This window comes from Manduca sexta, chromosome 6, assembly GCF_014839805.1.
Source record: "Manduca sexta isolate Smith_Timp_Sample1 chromosome 6, JHU_Msex_v1.0, whole genome shotgun sequence".
Taxonomy (NCBI): Eukaryota; Metazoa; Arthropoda; class Insecta; order Lepidoptera; family Sphingidae; genus Manduca; species Manduca sexta.
Genome location: NC_051120.1, coordinates 1,978,465 through 2,001,664, shown reverse-complemented (window position 1 = coordinate 2,001,664; position 23,200 = coordinate 1,978,465). Strand labels below are relative to the sequence as shown.

General features: G+C 35.7%; 2 protein-coding genes across 2 annotated transcripts; one reads left to right on the top strand and one right to left on the bottom strand.

Moving 5' to 3' along the window:
* The first annotated feature begins 2,272 nt into the window (after positions 1 to 2,272).
* On the top strand, positions 2,273 to 13,780 carry LOC115440959. The gene is made up of 5 exons (XM_030165496.2): positions 2,273 to 2,350; positions 7,834 to 7,874; positions 8,491 to 8,665; positions 9,297 to 9,412; positions 9,653 to 13,780. The coding sequence occupies exons 1-5, from the start codon at positions 2,275 to 2,277 to the stop codon at positions 13,070 to 13,072; spliced, it is 3,828 nt and encodes a 1,275-aa protein (XP_030021356.2). The 5' UTR covers positions 2,273 to 2,274; the 3' UTR covers positions 13,073 to 13,780.
* Positions 13,781 to 14,354: 574 nt separating this feature from the next.
* LOC115440940 (ribosome biogenesis protein NOP53) lies at positions 14,355 to 20,716 on the bottom strand. The gene is made up of 8 exons (XM_030165465.2): positions 20,490 to 20,716; positions 19,380 to 19,533; positions 17,808 to 18,021; positions 17,323 to 17,504; positions 16,746 to 16,865; positions 16,259 to 16,479; positions 15,421 to 15,617; positions 14,355 to 14,567 (listed from the first exon to the last, which is right to left on the bottom strand). The coding sequence occupies exons 1-8, from the start codon at positions 20,606 to 20,608 to the stop codon at positions 14,383 to 14,385; spliced, it is 1,392 nt and encodes a 463-aa protein (XP_030021325.2). The 5' UTR covers positions 20,609 to 20,716; the 3' UTR covers positions 14,355 to 14,382.
* Between the last annotated feature and the right edge of the window lie 2,484 nt (positions 20,717 to 23,200).

Here is a 23,200-nt window from a genome sequence, read left to right as displayed (position 1 = left end):
TTGTTTAAGAAATATATTATCTCTTAAGTATTCGATTCACTTACATGAGATAAATACAACATAAAATAGGTTGATACATATAAGCTAATAGCACTAGTATTTGTAAAACATAATACATAATCAGTCTTACTTATAAAATTATCGCAAAGCTATTCTTAGTTAAAAATCAAATTTAGTCAATCAGCTGTAAGTCATAACCCGCCATCTTGCCTCTTAATAAGGTTTAAACTAGGAACCGGTGATGTTTTTGACAGCTATTTAAGCAATTCTTAACCACCGCTTAACGCTCAAACAAGTTTATAACTAATACTTAATGTGTATACATTAATTTATACAGTTCTTTATTATAATAATATTATTTATTTAATTTAATGTTTTCATACACAAAGGAGCTTACAGACTCTGATACGAGACCTTTCGACCCGAGTCGCAGTTCAAAATGTCGGTTAGCGAAAGTCCGTTTCAACAATGGCGACAGGAAGCGTAGCCATATTGTTAACACTGTTTCCGGGACGCGTGCTCATTCGGGTAGCGAATCTATTTTGTATACAGAGTGTTGTTAAAATTTTTGTGATTTAATTAAATAAAAATCGGCAATATTTTTTTGACACAGTAATGTAACTACTTTGATCTGTTAGTAAGTAATTGCATTCAATAAATATGCCTATTGACAACTAACCAAATACTTTAAGTGTTTTGACGTGCCTTGTGAGATAGGCGTTGCCAAATCCCGGAACATGATTTATTAAACGAAGTTTATAGTTTAAAAAATTATGTGCTATAAAGTATGTACCTACATTTTACACACACGTCACCAATCAATAGCATACGAAGTATAATATATATAAATAAGTTTTAAAGTAATAATTAAATATTTTCTTTGTACCTCGACTTCAGCGCAACTATGTTTGCCTACATGATGAATAAAGCATTGTTTTTATTATAAAAAATCTAACCAATTATTCTGAATTTAACAAAAACATTTAAAAAATTCACTCCGGTAAGATCTAGTTACACATTAAACAGATTTTAATCATCGTTCTAGATCGATATATAGTTTATAATAACGTTGGTAATCGTGTGGACGGTTTTCCTCTATTAACATGTTGGAGACGTGTGTTGCACAAGCGAGCCTGTTTGAGTTGACGGTTTATATAATTTGTACTTAATATAGCGCTAGAATATTCTATTTATAACTAAGAAATAATTTATTTTTTATTTTACATATTTACAACATATTATACAACTGAAAATATAAAAAAGTAGAAATAAATTATTTTCGGGTATGAAAGAGCCTAATTCTGTACAGGTCGTAATTGTAAGATAACAAAATAATGTTTTCAACTTCGAAACATGAAGTTCTAAACACAAATAACACAATTTAAAGGTTCAACAAATAAGTTTTTACTTAATCCGAAATGGATGTTAATTCGTTTTTTACTCAAAATTATTTAGTATTTTAATCTCTAAATAAACGAAACTACCGATATTGTAAATAATTTAATTAATAAATTGTTTCCAAATAACAAAAAAAAATAATCCTCTGTATACATCGAATTTACAATTCCCGATAAGAGATGGCGCTATTTCCGCCCGCGGTTTCGTGACGGGTCCGTGTGAACCGTCAGGACCAGCTCGTTATTCTATTTTATTGTGCTACGTGAGCTCCGAGCATGCACTGAAAGGAGAAAGTATCAGCGCAGTCAGATCTTATCGACACAACGTGCTTTTATTAAAAATCTATTAAGCTTTATTTCGTCTGTAAATTTTGACGCATAAGTTTAAAACACAAACACTTTTTGCGTCCCATGATGTGATAGCGGGCGAGCCTATTGCTATATCGAGCACAAATTTTAGACTTCGGGCTGATACTGAGCAAAAAAACCAAAATATCACTTTACCCGACCCGGAATTCGAACCCAGGACCTCAAAGCGCTGCCGTGCCGCGCATGCAGTAAGACTACGCCACCGAAGCAGTCTTTAAGTCTTTTATAATTTTGAAGCCTGAAGCGGCCGGCAAAGGTACATAGAATACAACTAACAACCATCCGAACGAAAGTTTGAATATTGTATTGTTTAATATAAAAGTTCCTTGGTAAATATTAGGCTCTATACTCTAACATCCATAACGATCAGACTAGAAATCGGATTCCGCACCTCAAAACTGACTAATCTTAATTCAAATTCAATTTCTTGTTAAGCGAATATCCGATATTTTTCATTTGGCATGTGATTTTTATGTAATTGATGTAATTTGTGGCCCACAGATTACAAATGCGGTGGCGGTGGTGTAATAGAAGGATGGATCACTTGTCGAGGACTGTGCTGCTCTGCGTACTGTTGAGTTTGGGTGAGTAAACATTATACTATTTATACCGATATTACATAGGAGAAATTTGTTTCTTAGTAATTAATGAACTGCTGCATAGATTTTGTAAAATTCACTAATATGAAACTGCATTATCGTTGAGTGATATCCGCTTCTTATGATCTTGGAAACATAAGAATGAGTCACTTGGAATAAAATATGTTATGTATGTACCAGGTAAATGAATTCATGCTGGTAAACGTATCCCATCGCGTGGGATGGAGCTATGAACCATGTTTAGGGTTACCCTTTGTCCCTAAATGGCATATCTATGATCTAGAAGGTCTGTTCCTATTGCTCAGGTTAATGCATATACCGGAATTATAAGCGGTGTGAATACTCGTGGCTTGGGAAACGTTATGTATACTAGTGCACTAAAAAGACCTCCCAGATGTTTTTATTGGCTCAAAATCAATCATCCAAAGTCTAAAATAATTTTTGCTAATATACTATGGACTCACAGATTCGAAAATAAAATATTTATATTTTATTAATTTAAAATATCCCGGCTTGACATCAGAAAGTTATGGCAGCCCTTCATATCAGTGGTAAAAGGTGAAATCCTAAAGGAAACCCGACATAACAAAGATGTACTCATATGCATGAATGTCTATAAGTAGTTCTAATGATAATTAGATTCTACGTTAAGCAAAGCCGGTAGGAATAAGGAATTATGGACTCTTCACCACTGCTACATATAGGTGAATACTAGGTGAATCAATCGCTTCTGCCTCCACATTTAGGCATGAAGTCGTGAGTATGTATCACAAAACTCAGCCCTCAATATCCAATACAATGTAACCGTCCAAGCTTTCAACATCCAATCAACAACATTGAAACAAAAATAACAGTCATTACAAACGAAAGGTCCAGATCTAGAGCGTCTGACTCGCAATTACAGCGGGTTCGAATCCGAATGCTCGAAGGGGAATCAGTTTCGTAACATCATCTTTTGTATTGCGAAATTTATTGCGAACTTGTCTGAGTGCGTTTTCATAATAAATCTATTTGGGTGTTATTTAGGTGTGATAATTTTAGTTAAAAGTAATAGTGGATACAGGTCCGATTCGCAGCGGGAAAATATATTATTTAAATCAGATATTGTAGAATAGTTTTTTTTTTTATTTATACGGACAGGACAAAGTGACCCACTGCACCTGATGGTAAGTGGAGTGGGGTCCAATAGAATGTCGTCTGACGAGAGACGATTACCCCTCGACAGTCGACAGCATTATACCGGCCTGTTGGAACCGGATATACACAGACTCATCCCGAAACACGACACACTTACGTGGGCCACTATGGCGGGTTTTAACACCTTGTACGGTCGCTATTCGGGCGGATATAAAATATATCCTATTATCGGCAAATCTTATTTTTAAACTTTTATTTCAGTGGTAAGTTACGACTAAATTTTACAATTGAATGTGTTCATTTATTTATTGATAACGTTACAAACGTTCACTATTATTTCTTCGAAGATAAAAAAATATGCAACAGTGCTATTCTAATCCTTGAAAGTCTTTACAAATTGATAAAATTTATTGATCGCGTCAAAGACTGCACCGGCGATGCAGCTGTATAACCAAAAATCAAGGTGTAAAAATTGGGCCCTGATTTGACTATTTGCTTGGTACGATGCTTTGTTAGTATTCACAGAGCGGTGAACTAAAAAAAAGTCAGGGTGCTCAAGTCGCCTCGGAATCAGGGTCCCGGTGCACTGCTATGCTTGACCCAGCGGTAGCTGCTCCCCTGATCTTCTTGACTCTTGATGCTAGAAGAACTAGATCAACAATTAATAATACAAAATAACCAATCAAGTAGCAGGTCAAGATAACTTCCCACAGTATTCCCAATGATAACAGTAATTAAATTATTTAGTACGCAATTATGTTTTCATAAAAGATCCTTGTCGAATTTCGAAAGTATAACCGTTTAACTTCATATCGTGTCGATCTGCCCGTAGGGGGTCTGGCAGAAACATCTTGGCCATTAGTAGAGGTGTAGAAGGTAAATGGATACCTATTATATCGACAAACCTATAAACCATTGATTCCCAAAATGGTCCAGGTGGACCCCCAGGGGTCCACGGGAGACTTGACGAAGGTCTACATTAGCGTGACCAAAAAATTGGGGTTTACGAAAATTTATCTGGCGTGATAGTAAAGTACCAAAATGTTGGCTTGACTTCACCTATCAATGTAGGCAGACAACATTGATAGGGGTCGTAAGAGGCACGGTGACCCCAACATAAGTCCCGCGATTGCTGGACGGTAGTTTTAATGCACTTTTTCTGCGAAACCTGAAAAAAGAAATCCACCGAAACCAGCAAATATCAGAAAAAAAAGTTTGGGAACCTCTGCTATAAACTACAATAACTTTGTTCATATAATGCCTTATTTAACTCCTACACCAGTCTCTACGAATGAACAAGGTACTCTACCGTCTCTAACAAAACAACGCAACGATTATTTATTCTAAAGGCTATCCTTCTTCATGTAATAACATCTCTTCACATTTACCTGCATTGTCATAGCTATTAAAATACGGCAATTTTGAATTAAAATCGGAATTCAACTTCTATTAGGCTAGGTCTGAGCGTTGTTCCTTGTATTCATTATTCATATTTATGATGTAGAAATAGGTATAGAAGAAGTAATTCAGAAATTATATTTAGTTTGGATATCTTTGGTGTACTTAAAGTTGGATATACTTACCTATATTAACAATAATTCGATATAAATACAATATTACCCTAAATAGTCAACAAGTAACGAGACGTTATTTTTTTTGTCTGCTATTAATAACGTGGCTTCGATCCACATCCGATATATTCAATACCAAACATAAAATAATAATTTAACTCTTACCTTTTCTATGCATTCTATCTTACCTTACCCCAAATCCATCAGACTTCCTCCATAACCGCTCGTAAGCGTTGCATCAAACAAACCGCACACGTTTACGCACCGCCCGAAGTTACGTGTGCGTTATGTCGTCTTATGTCATTGAATTTTGTATGGGGGCGTTGAACTTATAATAAACTAGGTGTTGCTTGCGGCTTCCCTTGCGTGTTAGTCATATCTTCGATTAAAAGTCCCATTTTGTACTTTTACTGTGTAAAAAGTAGCATATTGTAATAATTTTAATTCAGAATGTTTATCTTTGTACCAAATTTCATGTAAATATATAATATTTAATCAGTACTACGCTACTGGAGAAAACAGCTGTGACGCGGATAATTAAAATAATTAACGTGACTCATGACCGGGTAGACATATTCTCAGCTACATTGAGTGAAATCGAGAGAGTTGTTATAAGTCTAATTTGTTATGCAGGATAAATATATAAGATTGTTACATATTTCACAGTATAAAAATGTTGAGCATATACAAAAAATTATATATTTGATATTATATGTTTAAATATCGTAGTTTTAAGTAGTGTATTAGTTAATAATTACTATAGTTAATAGCGACAATATTGTATTAGGTTTAAGGTACCTGTAAGGATATTGTCAAAATGATGATGATGATAAATAAATAAAATAAATAAATTGTTTATGCTTTAACTTATAACGAACATCACATCTAAATACCGGTCATTTATAACATAAATAATCATTTTTTTTTAGGGAAGGAGTTCTATTTGAAACATTTATACTCATACAACTATCCTTTAACAAACAATTAAGAGAAACAACCAAAAGCGATATCAAATTTTCATCCAATAATGGTTACTTAAAAGCACTTTTATTTTCAAATACACCAGAGATAGGTGGCGGCTGTAGGGACAGGGCAAACTGGGCGTCCGCCCAAAGCCTTGCGCTTGTAAGGAGCATAAAGGAAAAACAATACTTTTCTTCGACCATCGTGTATAAGACCTTACAAAAATCTAAATCTAGAACCTCTGGTTTAGACTGCCATGATCAGAGAGCTATTTTATTTTTATAACAAATCTCAAGGTAACAATCAGATTAATTTAGTGTTCTGAGGATGAAATTTACAAACTCCTATACTTATTGTTGTAAAGTTATAAATTATAACTTGCAAACCTATCAGTCAAGTATACTTATCCCATGGAGTTAATTGTATATTATTAAACAAACCATCGACAATAGTTATGATGCTCAATCATCGATCACTCACGCTTTCACCTATTGAGGACCTAAGGTTATTGTGATGAAAGAGACGCGATTTAGTCTTCTAAGCTAAATAAATCAATTAGGGTCTCTCTCTTTGCTATGGAGGGATGTGGACAATTAATATTTCCAACTCCTCCCTATCTTTCTATTTGATTAATTTTGCGGGATAATGACATATTAGTTTTCCTTGAAACTCGCCGAGCTTCACCGCTCGGTCTCATAAAATGCGTGCCACTGCTGATCCTGCCTTACAGGAGTTGTAGTGGTGGATGTGAGGGCGGGAAAGTCTATAGAGTCTCTCAATTGTAATTGTAACTTGTTAGAAGTCGTTATAGGACTAGCCAGTGTGCTGTTTAACACAACAGTGTATCGATGTAATCTTATTTATTTACACTTTGTGTACAAAGTATGTGTATATGTATACATAGTATACAGGCGGACTTAATGCCATGGGCATTCTCTCCCAGTCAACCTTGGGGAGGTGTAGAGAGGACGGATGCAGGTGCATAAATTAAAAATAAGGAAGTATACAATAAGAGTAATAATAAAACAAATGTATGACAACACAACTAGACTCTCTTCTTCATCTCACTCTTGAGTCTTGACAGAGCGGCCCTGGCTTCGATGATATGTATCCAAACGATAATGAACCTCACCGCATGAGCCCTCTGTATCTATATCTGTCGGGCTAAGTGATAATAGGTTATCGTTCTTAGTATCATCCCTGAATCTGGAATTCGTACCTGATATGGCGATAGGCTCGCCTCCTATGGCATCATGAGACAGAATACACTCGGCAATAATTTGGTTTCCTGGTTGCACCTCTGCTTACGCCTTGGGGGATAAAGATGTGATTCGTTTACACACCTAATTTGGGAATGAGAACAATATTACTCCACCAAATCCACACTTTAATCCTCATATTTTTTGTAACTTAATTTCCTCAACCTTCGAGATCTAAAACCACCGGATATGACGTAAGCGCAAGATATATGGGCCATGATTACGAGTCAATGACAGCTCGCTTTGTGCTTCGGATGTAATCTTCGAAGTGAAATGATCTACATCCGCTGTATTTCACTTAACATAATTAATCACAATTGGTTAGCTCACGAATTTGATAGATCTCTAGTTAGTCGAAATCATTATAAAATAGCTTTTTTTTATTTGAGACCTTCTCATACGCTTATTTCTCAAGAATGAGGATTGGTGGAGAGTGTTATGTGATTGATAATATTCTCTCAAGGAAACACCAGCAATCGATGTAAAATACTTTGGAAACCATATAATTTCTTTAAACAATGATTGTATATGCTTTCAGGTGTGTGCGATGGAGCTCGGAGACCAGTTCATCGTCGCAAGGTAATTACATTTATATTTATTGGTTTTTAACTGAATGCCGCTTAGGCCGACCTAGGCCGCTTTTGACGAGTTCGTATGAAAATCTTTAGAAGTGGTCTATGTTCAGCAGTGGACTTCATGTGGCTGATGATAATACATCGTTAACCATTATTTGGTCTTTGCACTTTGCACTAATCTAAACCGAATTATTAAGTCTTAATGAGGATAGTGAAGACGATCTTTAAGCCAAGTTTGTTAAGTATAAGTGAAATGTAGGTACTGATATTTTGGATATAGGTACATTTACAAGAAATAACGTGGTTTGTAAACCGTGACCTAATTTTGAGTGAAGAATAACAAAGTTAGAAATTATTTCAACATTTACATCCGTATTTCATAATTGTATCAATCGCTTACGTGATGGCCAATTGGAGTATCAAATAAGAATCTCGCCAATAAATATAATTAAATTCTGTCATATCAAATAGTTGTAGATCTACGATTTCTAATATAGATAGAAGGCAATATCAACTTTTCAGAAGAAGATCAATAAAGTTCATAACAAAAATCGACTCAAAATGAAGGTTTTATATCATGCGATGTCAATCTAAAATCAATATTAATTACCAACTTCCAGGACACAGCTAGAGCTTCTGAACTGTACGAGCCAGCACCAAGTGCGGAGAGTCTACAAGCCATCGCGGAAGCCATGGGAGCGGCTGGCTTCGAACACTATACTGAAGGAAGACCGCTGGTCAAGAGGCTGATACCTGCTGACAGCCAACCCGATCTGGACGTTGTGGAGCATCAAGGTAAATATATGAAAATTGAAATGCTTGTTAGATAATATATTTATATAGATAGGTACTTATCGATTTAGCACTTAAGCATCTGAATGTTTTCCGGCAAACATGACAGCTACATGACATTACGCGTGTCACGGAAAAATAACCTTATTATGTAGTGTATAAGGTTATATTCCCGTGACACACGTAAATGTCAATGTAGCCGTCATGTTTGCCGGCAAACATTCAGATGCTTCATGGGTTAGATAATTACCATTCCCGTGTAATGTGAACTTAAGATTATTGTCGAGTTAGGTCAAGTTTTTTTTTTATTAGTAGGAAATGGTTTAGATAGGCTCAATATTGTGCTATGCTTTTTTATGTTAGCGAGCACTTACTTTAAGGAAAATATGATGGATACAAAATTAGAAGTGATGAGTGAGATTTTGATACAAAAAAAACAGTATTATTTTTGGAAGTTAGTATTTGTTTAAGTATTTAAATTATGTATGCTCGTCCCTGATTAAGAAATATAAAAAAAAGTAAAATAAAGTGTGTGTTAGGCGATTTATTAAATTGATATTGTCTAGTCATAATTAAATTTTATTGTGTTTCACGGAAAATTAAGTATTAAATCCTATCCATTGATTGGTTCCAGGAGTAATAGGCAAGGCGGGCGTAGACTTCCCGGCGTACCCGAATATACCACACACCGGCTTCAACTGCAAGAATGTGCCTACGGGATACTACGCCGACTTGGAAACCGACTGCCAGGTACGATGCATATATTTGAAAAATTGGTCAAAGAAAGTTAAAGCTAATAAATAAATTCAAAAAATAATCTTACAATTTTGTATTTTTTTTTTAGGTAGAGATAAGTAGGTTTAAATAATCTATTTTTTATAAAAGTCATCAGGTCACATAATACCTACTTTGAAGACAATTACTAGCAATAATGAAAAACCAACTTATATTCTGGACAAGACTAATAAATTAATTAATTATTCATTCCAGGTATTCCACATATGCGACACGTCACGCAAAATCTCATTCCTTTGCCCGAACGGGACCATCTTCAGCCAGTCCCACCTTATTTGCGACTGGTGGTTCAAGGTGGACTGCGCCTCCGCGCCCGCTCTCTACGAGTCTAGCGCAGAGTACTACTCCAACGAGCAGAAGAAGTCGCAGAAGATCAGCCACAGCTTGACCAAGAACCAGGACTTGCAGCAGATCGGTGATAGCCATGTCAGAGCAGAGTCTAGAAGGTCGTCTGTGAACGTCCCTACGACGACGGAGCGATTTCAAAATCATAAGCAACGGCTGCAGACGGACACGCCCTTCAATATAGTAACAGCGAGGAGTTATCAGACTTTGTTCGATTTTCATCCGACGCAGAGAGTGACTACCGCCGCTGTTGAGAAAAGGAGACGCAATCTCGTACAACTTATAACAAACAACTTCGCATTACCGAAATCGACGTCTCCTACTTATTCCGAAATCTCCAAGACTACGCCAATTGACTACAACTTTAGAGAAATGCAGGTCGCAGCTGAAACCGCGTCCTTCGCGAATAATAACAATAGGCAATTCCTACAAGATTTCCATAACAAAAATTACCGCCCTTACCCAGCTTTGTACGATATTCGAGACAAACATTTGCCCCAAGAAACACAAGAGACTACTAAACGTCCAACATTGGTGCCATACACCAAAAGCTATACCACATATGAAAACCAGGAACCTTATACAAGACCAGGTGTTTCTTTACTCAAAGGGTTCCTTGACAAACAGAAGAATAAAACCCTCATCACGACTACAGAGCCAATACCAGTTGTTACTGAAAGAAATGATAAATACGAGAACAAAGTCGTTATTGAAACTAAAGACACATTCGAATCAGCTACTAAAATACCTCATACAACTAGATCAATTTATAAAGTGACTACCGAAACGACAACACCAAGTAAAAGCATTAGCATAAGTACTAAAAAAGTAGACGCAACTACAGAGGTGTCGTACAAAGAAAGGCGTGAACGACTGATGCGTAAACTAAATCTAGATTTTTACGGACCATCTGACACCGCGACACCTATGATTTCAACTGAGAAATTCTTCGGTGACCAAACTAACAGACCAGGGCTTATTGTGCCACCGTCATTGACCCCTAAGACCCTCCACAGCTTAGCAATTTATTACGCAACTGCTCTGGATAATTTGTCAACAACTCCGTCACCCGAAGAAGGAGAAACGACAACTGTTCCTATTGATTATGAATTAATGGAGCAAACCTTACCTGGTTTATTCAGTCAGAAGACGATTAACAAATACACCAACCTATTTGGTCAAGGCGCTGACGCGGATCAGGCAGAATTGATCGAAGAAATGAAAACAGAACTTAACGGAACATTCAACGACTTATCTGAAGACTTGACGATACAACAGAGCCAAAATCCTTTAGCCACTTCTCCTCAGATTAGGGAATTGGCTCAAGTTTTCACTCATGCCTTATCAGCTTACTTACAAGATCCAGTTCAGTTCCGAAAAGTACTATCTGACATTAGACCGACGCACCCTTCATTTGGCGATTTGTTAAGTACTACGGAAGAAACTATAAACACAGAACCAACGACAACAGTGAACGAAGAAGATGACGAGATATTAGGTTTCTCTGATGACAACAAATTAAAGGCTATCCAGCAGTCGTTGAGAGAAGGCAAAGCTTTAGGTATTCCTACAATCTACCCAACAACTGCAGAGTCAAAAACAACGACGACGCCAGAAATTCTGTCCACAAACTACCATACGACTACGGTAAGAAATCCGTTCAGATGTTGCGGAAGAATATCTGCTTCTTACACTACGGCTTCGTCGCCAATAATTGCAACAACCACGCCAGCATATACGCAAACAGTTGCCTCAACCATAAACAATCTCGTTGAGAACTACACAGAATCTGCCACTGACTATTCTGTACCTAGATATGGCGGATTCCAAAATAACGCCCTAACTGACTTATACTACGGCAAGTCAGTTAATTTATCAGATGCCAAACCTCTCAACCAATATGTTGAAGTAACGAACTTGCCTACAGCTTGGGGCGTTGATATCACTGGATCTACAGTTCCTACAACTGTTCAAGACTTTGAAAGTAAAAGGATTAGAACAAGCACTGTCATACCAACAACCACACAAGTTTATTTCACTGAAACAGAAAGTATCGAGTTGGAAAACGAAGAAGAATTACAAAGAGCTCACAGCCAATCGTTCATTGGACCGAAAAACTCAAGACAAGGCAAACAAATTACCTTAGAAGAAAATTCTACTGGGATTAAAAAACCTTCTGAAGATTTAGAAGCTCCAACGTTACCCGACCTGGAAACAACTACAATTCAAACTACAACTTCTGCACCCACAACATTTAAACAGGAGGAAGTTGAAGAATTAACAACTACATCTTTTGGAAACATATTCACGTCACCGGACAGCGATAAAACTACTTATCAACAATGGACAAGTAATTTCGACAACTGGCACAGTACAGTTATTGATCCAATCACTTTCAATGACAATCTGAGCCCTACAGGACCCGATACTCAAACAGTCAAAGATTCATACGTACCTATTACTGCCACAACGCCTACAGAATACCCTATAACGACGGAACAAACTGCATCATCAACAGCAAATGTTGAAATCACTACAAACTTTAAAGAAAATGAAAGAATCGGCAGATTGCTGCGAGATTCTTCTACTGAGCCAGCACAAGAGTTGACAACAATAGCTGATACTGTTGTTGAGAAGGCAAAAGAAATTATGGGCGGCATGAACTCGACAACGACGCAGAAACTAATGAACGTTATGAAAAAGACGAAATCGAAGACAGTGAAGAGGCTTATACTTCTACTGATTCAGACATGTGATGATGACCATAACTCAACAGCTGAAGCGTCGAAGAAAGCACTTTTAGAAGCTCTTATGGCTGTCTCACAAAAAGATATGGAAGAAATTGCAAAAGAAGAAACCACTGAGGTCCCTACCACTTCCTCCGATGACGAAATCCAATCGACTGATTATAGAAGAATGGATAGACAGGAATTAAGGCCGAGACAGTTCGAAAGAAAAGGGAAGAGTTTGAGCTTCGATCCTAGTGCTATCAACTCTCTTTCAAATCCTACAACTGATTCCAATAGAAGAAATGAAGACTTAGAACCAGCGAGTACAACTTTGAGTCCTAGAACTACAACTAGTCGTAGAGGTCACAAGAAGTACAATACGACACCTGAGATTAAAGTCACCAGAATACCGTTGTTTGAGCCAGTCAAACCCACGGCAGAAGCAAGGGTTTCTTCTGGATCAGATTTAAAAACTGCATCTGACACAAGAGCTTTAGAATTACTACGATCGCTGTACACAATCGCAGCGAGATGGGGTTGAAACTAATATTAGGGGATGAGAGATTTCCTTGTATTTAGGGGTTGATTTAGTATTTCAAATTTTTAAATTTATTTCCAAGCCCTAAGTATTATAAATGTGATTGTAGATAAAATGTATTATTGTTCGTGATGACAGAAATGCATTCCTTTGCCTGATGTTACATAAACCAGTGTTTAAAAAAATATATATTGTGGTTTCTGATTGCGAAATACAAAGGAATAATTTCGTAACAAAACTGAAACAGTTAGATATTCAATGGCTGTCCCAGGTTTCGGTTCTAATTATAAAATATTATTTACTATTTTCGTCCTCTTATAAAATAGTGTATTTCATAATGTTAACAATATTGTAAGACAGTAGAATGTCGTCAGAAACCACCCTTATAAAACCTTGTAATATTTACAAAAGTGAAATATTTGCGTGTTTCCTCCTAATATTATTTCCACTTTGGTTAATGTAACATCATCTAGAGCATACATTAGTTAATTTATTGTGGTTGTTACTTAAATATTCTATAGACTTAAAATATAGTATTGTATTTATAGATTAACTAGAACCTATTTCCTATTGTTAAGACCTAGATTTAGAAGACAACTGAGTTACCTACTTTATGTACGTAATAATTTAAGCTATTGTTACACTGCCACAATTTCTTGTAAAATATTTTACGCAAATAGCTGTATTAAGGATTTTTATAGTAAAGTTTTCTATGAATATACGTTTTTTACTTCGACATACATGCCTATAAAATACAATAATAAAACTATTCGAAAGGTCGGACCTAACTGCACAGAGTTATGTGAAGCATGGAAAAAACATTGTCCATACTTAGCCACATAATATCTAGTACCTAATGGTACTAATGATTACATTACATTGACATTAGTCATAGTGACTTAATCGTAATGAGTACGAGGTACGAGTACTACTAACTTCTTGAGGTGCTGGGTTCAAATCCTGGGTCCCAAAAATAATTGTGACTGGGTTTTTTTCCTATCTTAAAAATTACTTATTCACTGCTTGGATTCAGAAAGTAAAGCATGTCATACCTCCGTGCCTTGGAAAACAAGTAGCACCGTTGGTCCTACGTCTGATCTCTCTCCGGTCATGTCGGATTACCGTCTCACCTGACTGAGAGTGAAGGAAAAGAGTGTACCTACATATTGTGCACACACTTGGCACAATAATATCGCCTGCGCGGGTGGAACTCCGTTAATATTGGCCGCCGTGACCGAAATTCGGCTAGGAGGGTTTCATGATTCACCATTAAATAAAACCCCAATTCTTTCAAACATCTTTATTACCCAAACCTAATGTGACACCCCTATTTTCTGCGCCTGAGCCTTGTTGATGTATTTCTCTATTTCCTGGTCAGTGACTTTATGACCAGGCTTGAAGTAGCTCTTGAGCTTGCGTTTCTTCTTCATCATGATCTTGGAGGCGGCGAGGGCCCCACGACGTTGGAGGGATTCGAAGCGATCGCGGAGTAAGTTCGCTGGAATTAAATGTCATAATTGTTAAATTTTTTATAAACTGGTATTAATGATAAATTCAGAGTAGTAGGATCAAACAGTCTAGATCAGGGGTGGCCAACTTGGTAAGACCCAAGATCTACTTTACATTGATAATACTCTGTGCGATCTACGAAGCTACATACATCTTGAAATCTTAAATGAAACAACATAGTTAAGTACACAATTTATTATTATTTTGAATAAAAAATTATACAAGAAGATGCGTGCAGCAGTTAGTGATTAGGTATGTTGCGCGGTCTGTTCTACGTATTTATATTTTTGCTTTGCCACGATCGACTGGACTTGTTGTCGATTGACCGGTTGGCCAACCCTGGTCTAGATAATACGTTTAATACTTCTTAACTAACATGATTACTCTATTTATTTTAAAACACATTCACTTTCCATTGAACAATCATCCTTCACTAGTGTAGTATAAATATAAAATCAATCAATTTAAAAAAGGTCGTGTTACTTCACGGTCGTCAAAATGATGTCTGTTTGTTCTTCTGCCAGCCTACAATTAAATGCTGCCTCGGTGGCGTAGTTGTATTGCATGTCCGGTACAATAGCGCTCTGAGGTCCTGGGTTCGAATCCCGGGTCGGGCAAAGTGATATTTGGGTTTTTCTGCTCAGTATCAGCCCCGAATCTGGAATTTGTGCCCGATATGGCGATAGGCTCGCCCCCTATCACATCATGGGACGGAACATACTTTGCGAAAAGTGGGTGCCCTAGTTGCGCCTCTGCATACCCCTTCGGGGATAAATGCGTGATGTTATGGATGGTGTTATGTATACAATTAAAAATAGGATATATTTAATTTGGCCACTTACTTTTAGGGTTTATATGCAGCAGGTCCCCGCTGAGCTGTGTGGGTTCCACGAAGTCTGGCTCCTTGAGCGGCGCCTTGTGTGCGTTGAGCGCGGGCGCGGCGGTGGCGGCCTCCTCTGCGTGTTTGATCGCACGCTTGGCTCGAAGTTCTTGCTGTTTCTTCTCACGCTTCGTTATTGATGTTTCTAGTTTACGAAGCCTGTTAATGATAAAAATAAACAATATATTTTTGGGAATGTCATATGGAATACCATGACTAATAGTCATAAACATAGTCTGTCCTACATTAGTACAAGGTTTTGTGTCGGTAAATAGCGAGCTACGAACTTCCGGTCTTACAACACCCAGACCCAATATAATTTGTGCACAAATATGTTCTTTGGTGCCGAAATTGTACCAGAGGCGTCTGCTTACACAGCCGATCGTCACATATTATGACGCACAAAACAGATCATATGCTAGAGTCCATCTGGTTAATTACCACTGTAATATGTTTTCTATAGCCAAACAAATTTGTACGTTCACTACAATGTAAATGCATCTGGCATTAAGTCCGCCTATACTTATCTGTATAAAAAGTGTATAAACAAATAAAATTATTTTTCATTAGATTTAGGGTGAAATTTATTTTTGATAAATAAATATTTTTAAAATAGTAGTCAACTACTAAATTACTTGGTTTTATGAAACTAATTTACCAAAGTGACGAGGTAGTTCCACTCAGTTGCTGTAATTAAAAAATCATGTGGTAGGTATAGGTTACTGTTTTTGTCCTTTACCATCATGTGACATCATTAGCCCTCTTATCATATTATATTTGAATAAAAAACGCATTTTCACCTGTAAATATCAGTAATCTTCTTCTTATTAATCTTCTCCCGTTTTAGTCTCTCCCTCTCTTCTATTCTCTCGCGCTGTTTCCTACGCGCCTTGTGATCTTTCTTCTTGTTCTTGACGGGCGGGTTGATGGCCTTGTACTCGTTGTCCGTGTCAGAGGCAGGTTCGTCTGCCGGGTTGTGGGGTTTGGGGAGACCCTCGCTCATTTCTTCTTTCCATTGGTTCTGGAATATTATAATAGTTTTTAGTAAATTTTTGCACATTGATCTGCTTACAAACTCAAGGCCGATTAATGTAAAAAAAACACACACACACACACAAGTCATAAATTTCATATTTCATACAAAAATCCTTCATCCAAATTTATTCAATTATTTCATAACTACATTGTTTACTTGTCGTAAAAACCAATTCCAAAATATTATGAATTTTTGTTATTTTTCCTTTGAATCTTATGAGATATGACTATAAACAATAGGTTGGTACGGACCTCCTTCTCCTGTGCAGTGACCCTCTTGAACATCTTGGTGGTGACGCGGTTAAGGTGCGCCTCGCGCTTCATCATCTTCTGCTCGTGCTGCACCACATTCTGGAGCAGCTCTTGATGTTCCTGTGGGAATGGGATACCGTTTACAACATGTATTCTTAATAAAAAGTATCGATCCAGGATTTCAAACTCTGCAGTGTAACTGTTGAGGAAATAAACATTTGTATTTCTTTCAAGTTGTTTTCTCCTATCTGCCACTATCCCACAGCACTGTTGTGATGTAACACTTTTTTTAATTCTATCATGTGCATCATGCATTTGGTCTTTTTTTTTTCATTTTATAGGTATGCAATTTGGGTTAGAAAGACCCAGACAAGACCAAACTAAGTATATATATTCTTAGGACGTAATTTATTTATTTATTCAAATAACACTTCCACACCTCACACATTATCTTAATGCTCAGTTTAAACTAAGGTAACATTTACAGATATGCATGAAAATTTTAGTGTGCATAAAATTTACAATAATTATTTAAACAAGGTATCACCAGTCACCTATTTATTGCGGATACACTCACCTGGAAGGTAGGGTTATAACTGACTCCAGGGTGAGGAGTCTCCACAGCCGCCCTGGTAACCACAGTTTTCGGCAGCGGCGGCTTGGCCCGAAGCCGCTGGTCCGGCAGCACATTGTGCAACTTAGCTTCAGAGGAGACAAACTCTTCTTCTAGAACTGATGGGATGGTCTTTGATTTTGGCACTGTGAAGAAAAGTATTTTAGGTATTACTTTATGGACAATAATATGTTAATATTATGACTATTGGTATTTAATCATGCCTTCATCCACAGTTTGGTATATGACAAGTCTTTATTGTCATGGAATTTGATGAAATAATAATAAAAAAAAACATTGCTTATGATTGTTCTTTAGTGATGAAGCATACTTTAAAATAAACTTTTATGTATGAATGGATCGATGACAGGACTATGTGTGTAACTGTTAAAAAAAATGTTATTTAAAAATATACCAAAATTTTATTAAAAAAAAATCACTATACTTACTATCTTTACCCCAAAGGTCCAAATCAAATGTCTGTCTGATTTGCTTGGCTTTCCTCTTTTTCTGCACAGCCAATCTTCTGTTCTTCCTGGCATCTTCTATCTTCTTCTGATAAACTCCTTTCTCTAATCTACGCTTTTCTGTTAATTTGCTAAGTGCTGTGGGTTTAGAACCCACTGGGTTCACATGATTTCTTTTTTTGTTTGGATCTGGTACCTGTAATCAGGTGAAATAATTTTCAGTTTATTGTAAGTTAAAATCAGGAATGATGTGTTTAGTCATACATTATTAGCATACATGCATCATGTATCCTCAAGCAATCTTCAAAAAATACTCAAATTTTTTTTAAACTTCAGCACAAATAAAATGTTAGTTATAGCTGATACTTCTTATGTTATAAATTGTCTTAGTTTTATTTATTTTAAGTGACTTATTCCTTCCTAGGGTTTCAAAGTATTTACATAGCAAACTTCATTGAAATCTGAGTCATTGGAATTTATTGTATTCAGACCAGGGATGTTATGGAGCTTCATAACCATAACCGAAACTATCGGATATCCCGAATAAAAATATATCCATAACCGTAACCGTATCCATTAAAAAAAATTCTGATAAGTTAAGGATAATATGTTTCGACAGGTTTCTGTTTCACCGCTCACATGCCATCTTGTATATGTAGTTTGTTTGTAATTTTTAGTCAAAATATAACCTCATTCATAAATAGTTTTTTTTTTATTTAGGAGTAGGTACTTATTTGATAAAGTGAAGGAATAGTGGTGTGTTACATATAAATTTGATTTATAAGGACAAAATGCAACCAAAGTATGTATTTTAGTTTGTCATTTCTTGATCAAGTTGAAGGTAATTTAGCAAAATGTAAACAGTGTGACAAAAACTTTTAACAGAGAGGAGGTGGGACTATTGTACTGAAACTTCATCTCAAATTAAAACATAGAGGTTTTCCGAACACCCATGTCCCCCAATTAGTTCATCGATAGTTAATAATCGACGATGACGACGAATGATAGTTAGTAATTGTATGTACTTTATTACATAGTATTTTTATTTTACTTTAATCTAATATCCGTAACCGAAACTATCCGAACTAACGGATAATCCAAAATAAATTTATATCCGTAACCGTATCCGAAACCGATATATTTTTATTCCTATATCCATAACCGTATCCATATCAGAAATTTCATATCCATAACATCCCTGGTTCAGACAGCGACAGATGCAGTGGGGGCCTTGGATTTAGAATTCTTTAAGAGAAATAATTCCATCATACATGTTTGTTGTGAGTAAATTTAACCATTTAAGCAACACACGCAACAGCGGCTCTGACATTTTCCCTGTTAATGCAACATTTCTAATTGATGCCTAAAGCCTTCCTCAATAAATGGACTTCCAATATTAAGATTTTTTCAATTTGAAGCAGTATTTCTGGAAATTAATGGATTCAAAAAAAACTCTTCAGCTTATAAAAGTATAAATCATACCAGAATCAAGTAACAGATGTTAATTATTAAAAACTTATCAGCATATTAACTCTATTATTCAATAAGTCTTACCTTAGAAGACGGTAACAATATTTCAAAGCACTTGGGTACTTCTGTAAGTTTGGCTCTTTTCTTTTGCTTTGCTGAGAGTGGTTTCTCTTCATCCTTTAAATCACCACCAGTGTCCACCACAAACAACTCACTGTCTGGTTTGGTCTCAAATTTACTGTAACATATTTTAGATACAATAAGAAAGTGACTAAATTATACATGATTCATAGAATAATATAGTCTAGGGTAACGCAAAATAACTAACATTGGTAAATACTGCATAAGTGGTGAAAAAAGCCAAATGTATGGACACACACACATGTACAGCTATTTGCCGTTATACGGTTGTGTGAGCATAAAAGTGATGTATGCCTTTATTAACATAGTACATTCACAAATTTGTTACTACTACCATCTAAGTATTCAGATGTGTATTATGTACTAATGATGCTCTATATTACCAACATATTGTCATTTTTGGAGTTTAATTTAAAATCAAGAATCCTCAAGCTAGAGCTCTGCCTCCTCAACAAGCTCTATATTGGTAACTTCAATGGATTAGATTAATACATAAAAGTTACACAGTATTGTACTATACACAATGATATCATTCATTTATTTTCAGTAGCACAGTTTAATTCATATATGTTGCTAATAGGCTTTGCTACATTTCCTAACAATAGGCCTGTCATTAGAAATTGTAGCAAGTCCTAATAGCATAGACTAGGTTAATTGACACCCTTTACACTTAACCAATGATGACCTAGTACAGGTAAGTATTTCACCTTTTAATTTTTCGAAATGTTAACAACTTTATGAACTAAAACTGTTGATCAGTAAGTATTTAACTTAAATAGAATATAGAATATAGAACTGAGAATTAAAGAAAAAGTCGATATATAATATATTTATATGGTTTAAGATTATATCTTGCATAATTTTACAATAGTATAAACATGAGACAAGTTATGAAAATAAACCACTCACAATTATAAAATACTTATATTTTTACTTTCTATACAATAGTTTGTATAATTTAAACATTCGTTTTAGGTTGCAATTTGTATCATATGATTTTAAAGTGGAAAAATACCTAAATATTTACGATATTGTATGACAACATAACCTCACCCTAATCTTTCGTCCAACCGCTGTTCTTCCAAGAACTCCTCGACATCAGTAATATCACAGTGCTTTCGCCAGTCCTTTTTGTTTTTCTTCGACACATGCTTCTTTTTCTTTACGGCCATATTTATTTATTAAAAATAATAAAATTACTATTACATGTGTTACTCGTAAACACGCGTATGAAAAGGCATTTCGTTTCACACATATATTAAAAATAATTTATTTGACAGCAATAAAAAATATTAAATTATACTTCATCTTTAATAATATGCACCATTTGTTGATCAATTTTACATTTAAAATCCACATAATATATATTCTTTTTATATTTATATCACAGTATAACTCAAAACTAAACAAAAATAAATAGATGCTATAAAAGAAATTGCACGCAATGGAACGAAAACAATTAACTTGACTTTAATAATACGTTTGTGAAGAATGATAACATAAACATTTTATAGCTTTTCTTTATTATAACTTAAAAATAGATAACACAATAAACTAAAAACAAGGCGAAACTAAAATGGCATTATACATTCTTGACGGCTATATTACTCTTCTTCGCAATCCTCTTCTTCTTCTTCTTCTTCCTCCTCTGCCTGTGCCCTTGCCTTTGCTCTGGGTTTCGCTTGTGGTTTCTTTGGTGCTTCTGTAATTATGCAAATAAATTATAAAATGATGTACTTATAAGTAATAACTAGAATCTATTTCGCAGATATAGCACCTATTATTCCTATGATTAACGTATGAGATATTAATGAATATTGAGATATGAATGAATATTCAGATACTAAGTAACTGAATGAATTCATGTATGTAGTAGGAAATTTAGAATATTAAGTATCCTACCTTAAAGATTAATGTATGATTCTTATTTTTCATTTGCTACCATCCGGTAAAATAGCCATATGAACCATCGTTCCCAAATAGACTATTGAAATCATCGTAGGAATCATCAGATTTTTCCGAGGAATTAGCCTCTTGTAATTGCGCTTTCGCTTCAGGTTTTGACTGTGGCTCAATAAGCTCATATTCATCACCAGGAACTGATTCTCCAGAATTCTCTTCAGAATCGGAATTGTGTTGATAAGTCTGCGTATGTGGGGCAAGGTCTAGAACCAGAGGTTTAGGCGCTTCAGGCTTTTGAGTTTGGATTGAGTCTGACTTTTTAGTCTGAGACAAATCTGACAGTTCAGAGTGGGGAGATTCTAACAGTTCTGACTTAGGTGATTCTGAGATTTCAGACAGCTCTGACTGTGGTGATTCTGAGATTTCTGACTGAGGTGACTCGAAGAGTTCAGACAGCTCTGGCTGTGGTGATTCTGAGAGTTCAGATAGTTTTGACTGGGGTGATTCTGACAGCTCATTTTGGGATGCCTGTGACAGTTTAGTGATATCCTCGTCAAATTGGCCTTCAGATAATTTGGCGCTGGGCTGATGCGGAAGACGCTTCACCGGCGCAGGTCCCTCTGAAAAGGGAAAGAGCGCGCTTAACGAATCATCTTAGATTCTGTCTGCGATGCAGGAAGAAGATCTAGAGCGACAATTATACCTACTTTGAGGAGATTTTCATCTTTTTAGTGGAATCTACACATAATATTACTACTGATGATTTTGGTGTATTGTTAAATCACTTAAAAGTCAATACATAGACAGCCCAATGAATTTCGATACATTTGAGATATTAAGGGATATTATCAGTTGTTAATTACTACAATCACTAACTACTGAATCAGTAAATACGTAGGTTAGCTTCTTTTTTATTGTTGAAAAGTACATAGTTTTACTTCTACTGGGGGAAAGAACGTGCACCTAAGTAAAATAAAGTTATGGTTTCAGTGATTGTAATGGCTTTTGTGTTCGGTTATATATAAAAAGGAAAAAGTTCTCATGACTTTGTCATTAGAGTCGGTTTTTTTGTTCTGTCTGTGAAATACTATGTAACGAACGTACTAGTTTTACTTCACTAATAAAATTCATAGAAATCTTACTCAATCTTAATTTTTTTAAATGATGTAGCCCAATATGGTTGATTTAATTTTTTTAACGAAATCATCACCCGCCTCTTTTTTTTCTTCCTTCTTCATCAAAAATATTACCTAATATTTTAATTTACTACTTATATTTGGTCAAAAATTTTTGTGTAAAAACGTTTTTTCGGGAGAAAGTCCCATGTAGTAGTTTTTGCGAAATGCGTGTACCTACCTACATACATACAGATATACAAAAGTCTAAAAAAAATTTACTTTCTGTCGTTTTAGGTTCTGTTGCTTTAATAATAACCCCATATGAATTTTTCTTCAATATCTACAATGTACAGACAGCCTACGTATAATATCTATAATGTACAGTCAGACTGTTATACTTTTATTATATTTGAAGATTATATGTACCTACTTATTATGCACTTATTATTAAGAATTTACTAATAACTAAAGCTGCATGGATATTTATGGGTCTTACCCCCACCTCATATTTTTTATAATTCATGCCGGCATAGGTATGTGTATCAACTGTCGGGAGTAGTCATTTCTCGTCAGTCGACATTCTATCTGAACAGAAGAACGACCTACGTTTCTAATAGCGGAAACTCTCTCCCCCTTGACACCCTGAGCGAACCACACATGTCGGCTGCCATAGTAGTAATTCTAAGATTGTAACTAGTTTGTACCAGTTTTGTAAAATGACACATACAATTTGTAAAATCATTA

Bases quoted from the DNA above. Each gene is read 5' to 3' on its own strand.
- LOC115440940 (XM_030165465.2), bottom strand. From the start codon at position 20,608: ATGGCCGTAAAGAAAAAGAAGCATGTGTCGAAGAAAAACAAAAAGGAC. The intron at 16,866-17,322 runs GTGAGTGTATCC...CCATTCCCACAG, and splicing joins GTTATAACCCTACCTTCCAG to GAACATCAAGAGCTGCTCCA. The intron at 15,618-16,258 runs GTGAAAATGCGT...TATCATTAACAG, and splicing joins AAGATTACTGATATTTACAG to GCTTCGTAAACTAGAAACAT.
- LOC115440959 (XM_030165496.2), top strand. From the start codon at position 2,275: ATGCGGTGGCGGTGGTGTAATAGAAGGATGGATCACTTGTCGAGGACT. The intron at 2,351-7,833 runs GTGAGTAAACAT...ATATGCTTTCAG, and splicing joins CTGCGTACTGTTGAGTTTGG to GTGTGTGCGATGGAGCTCGG. The intron at 9,413-9,652 runs GTACGATGCATA...TATTCATTCCAG, and splicing joins ACTTGGAAACCGACTGCCAG to GTATTCCACATATGCGACAC.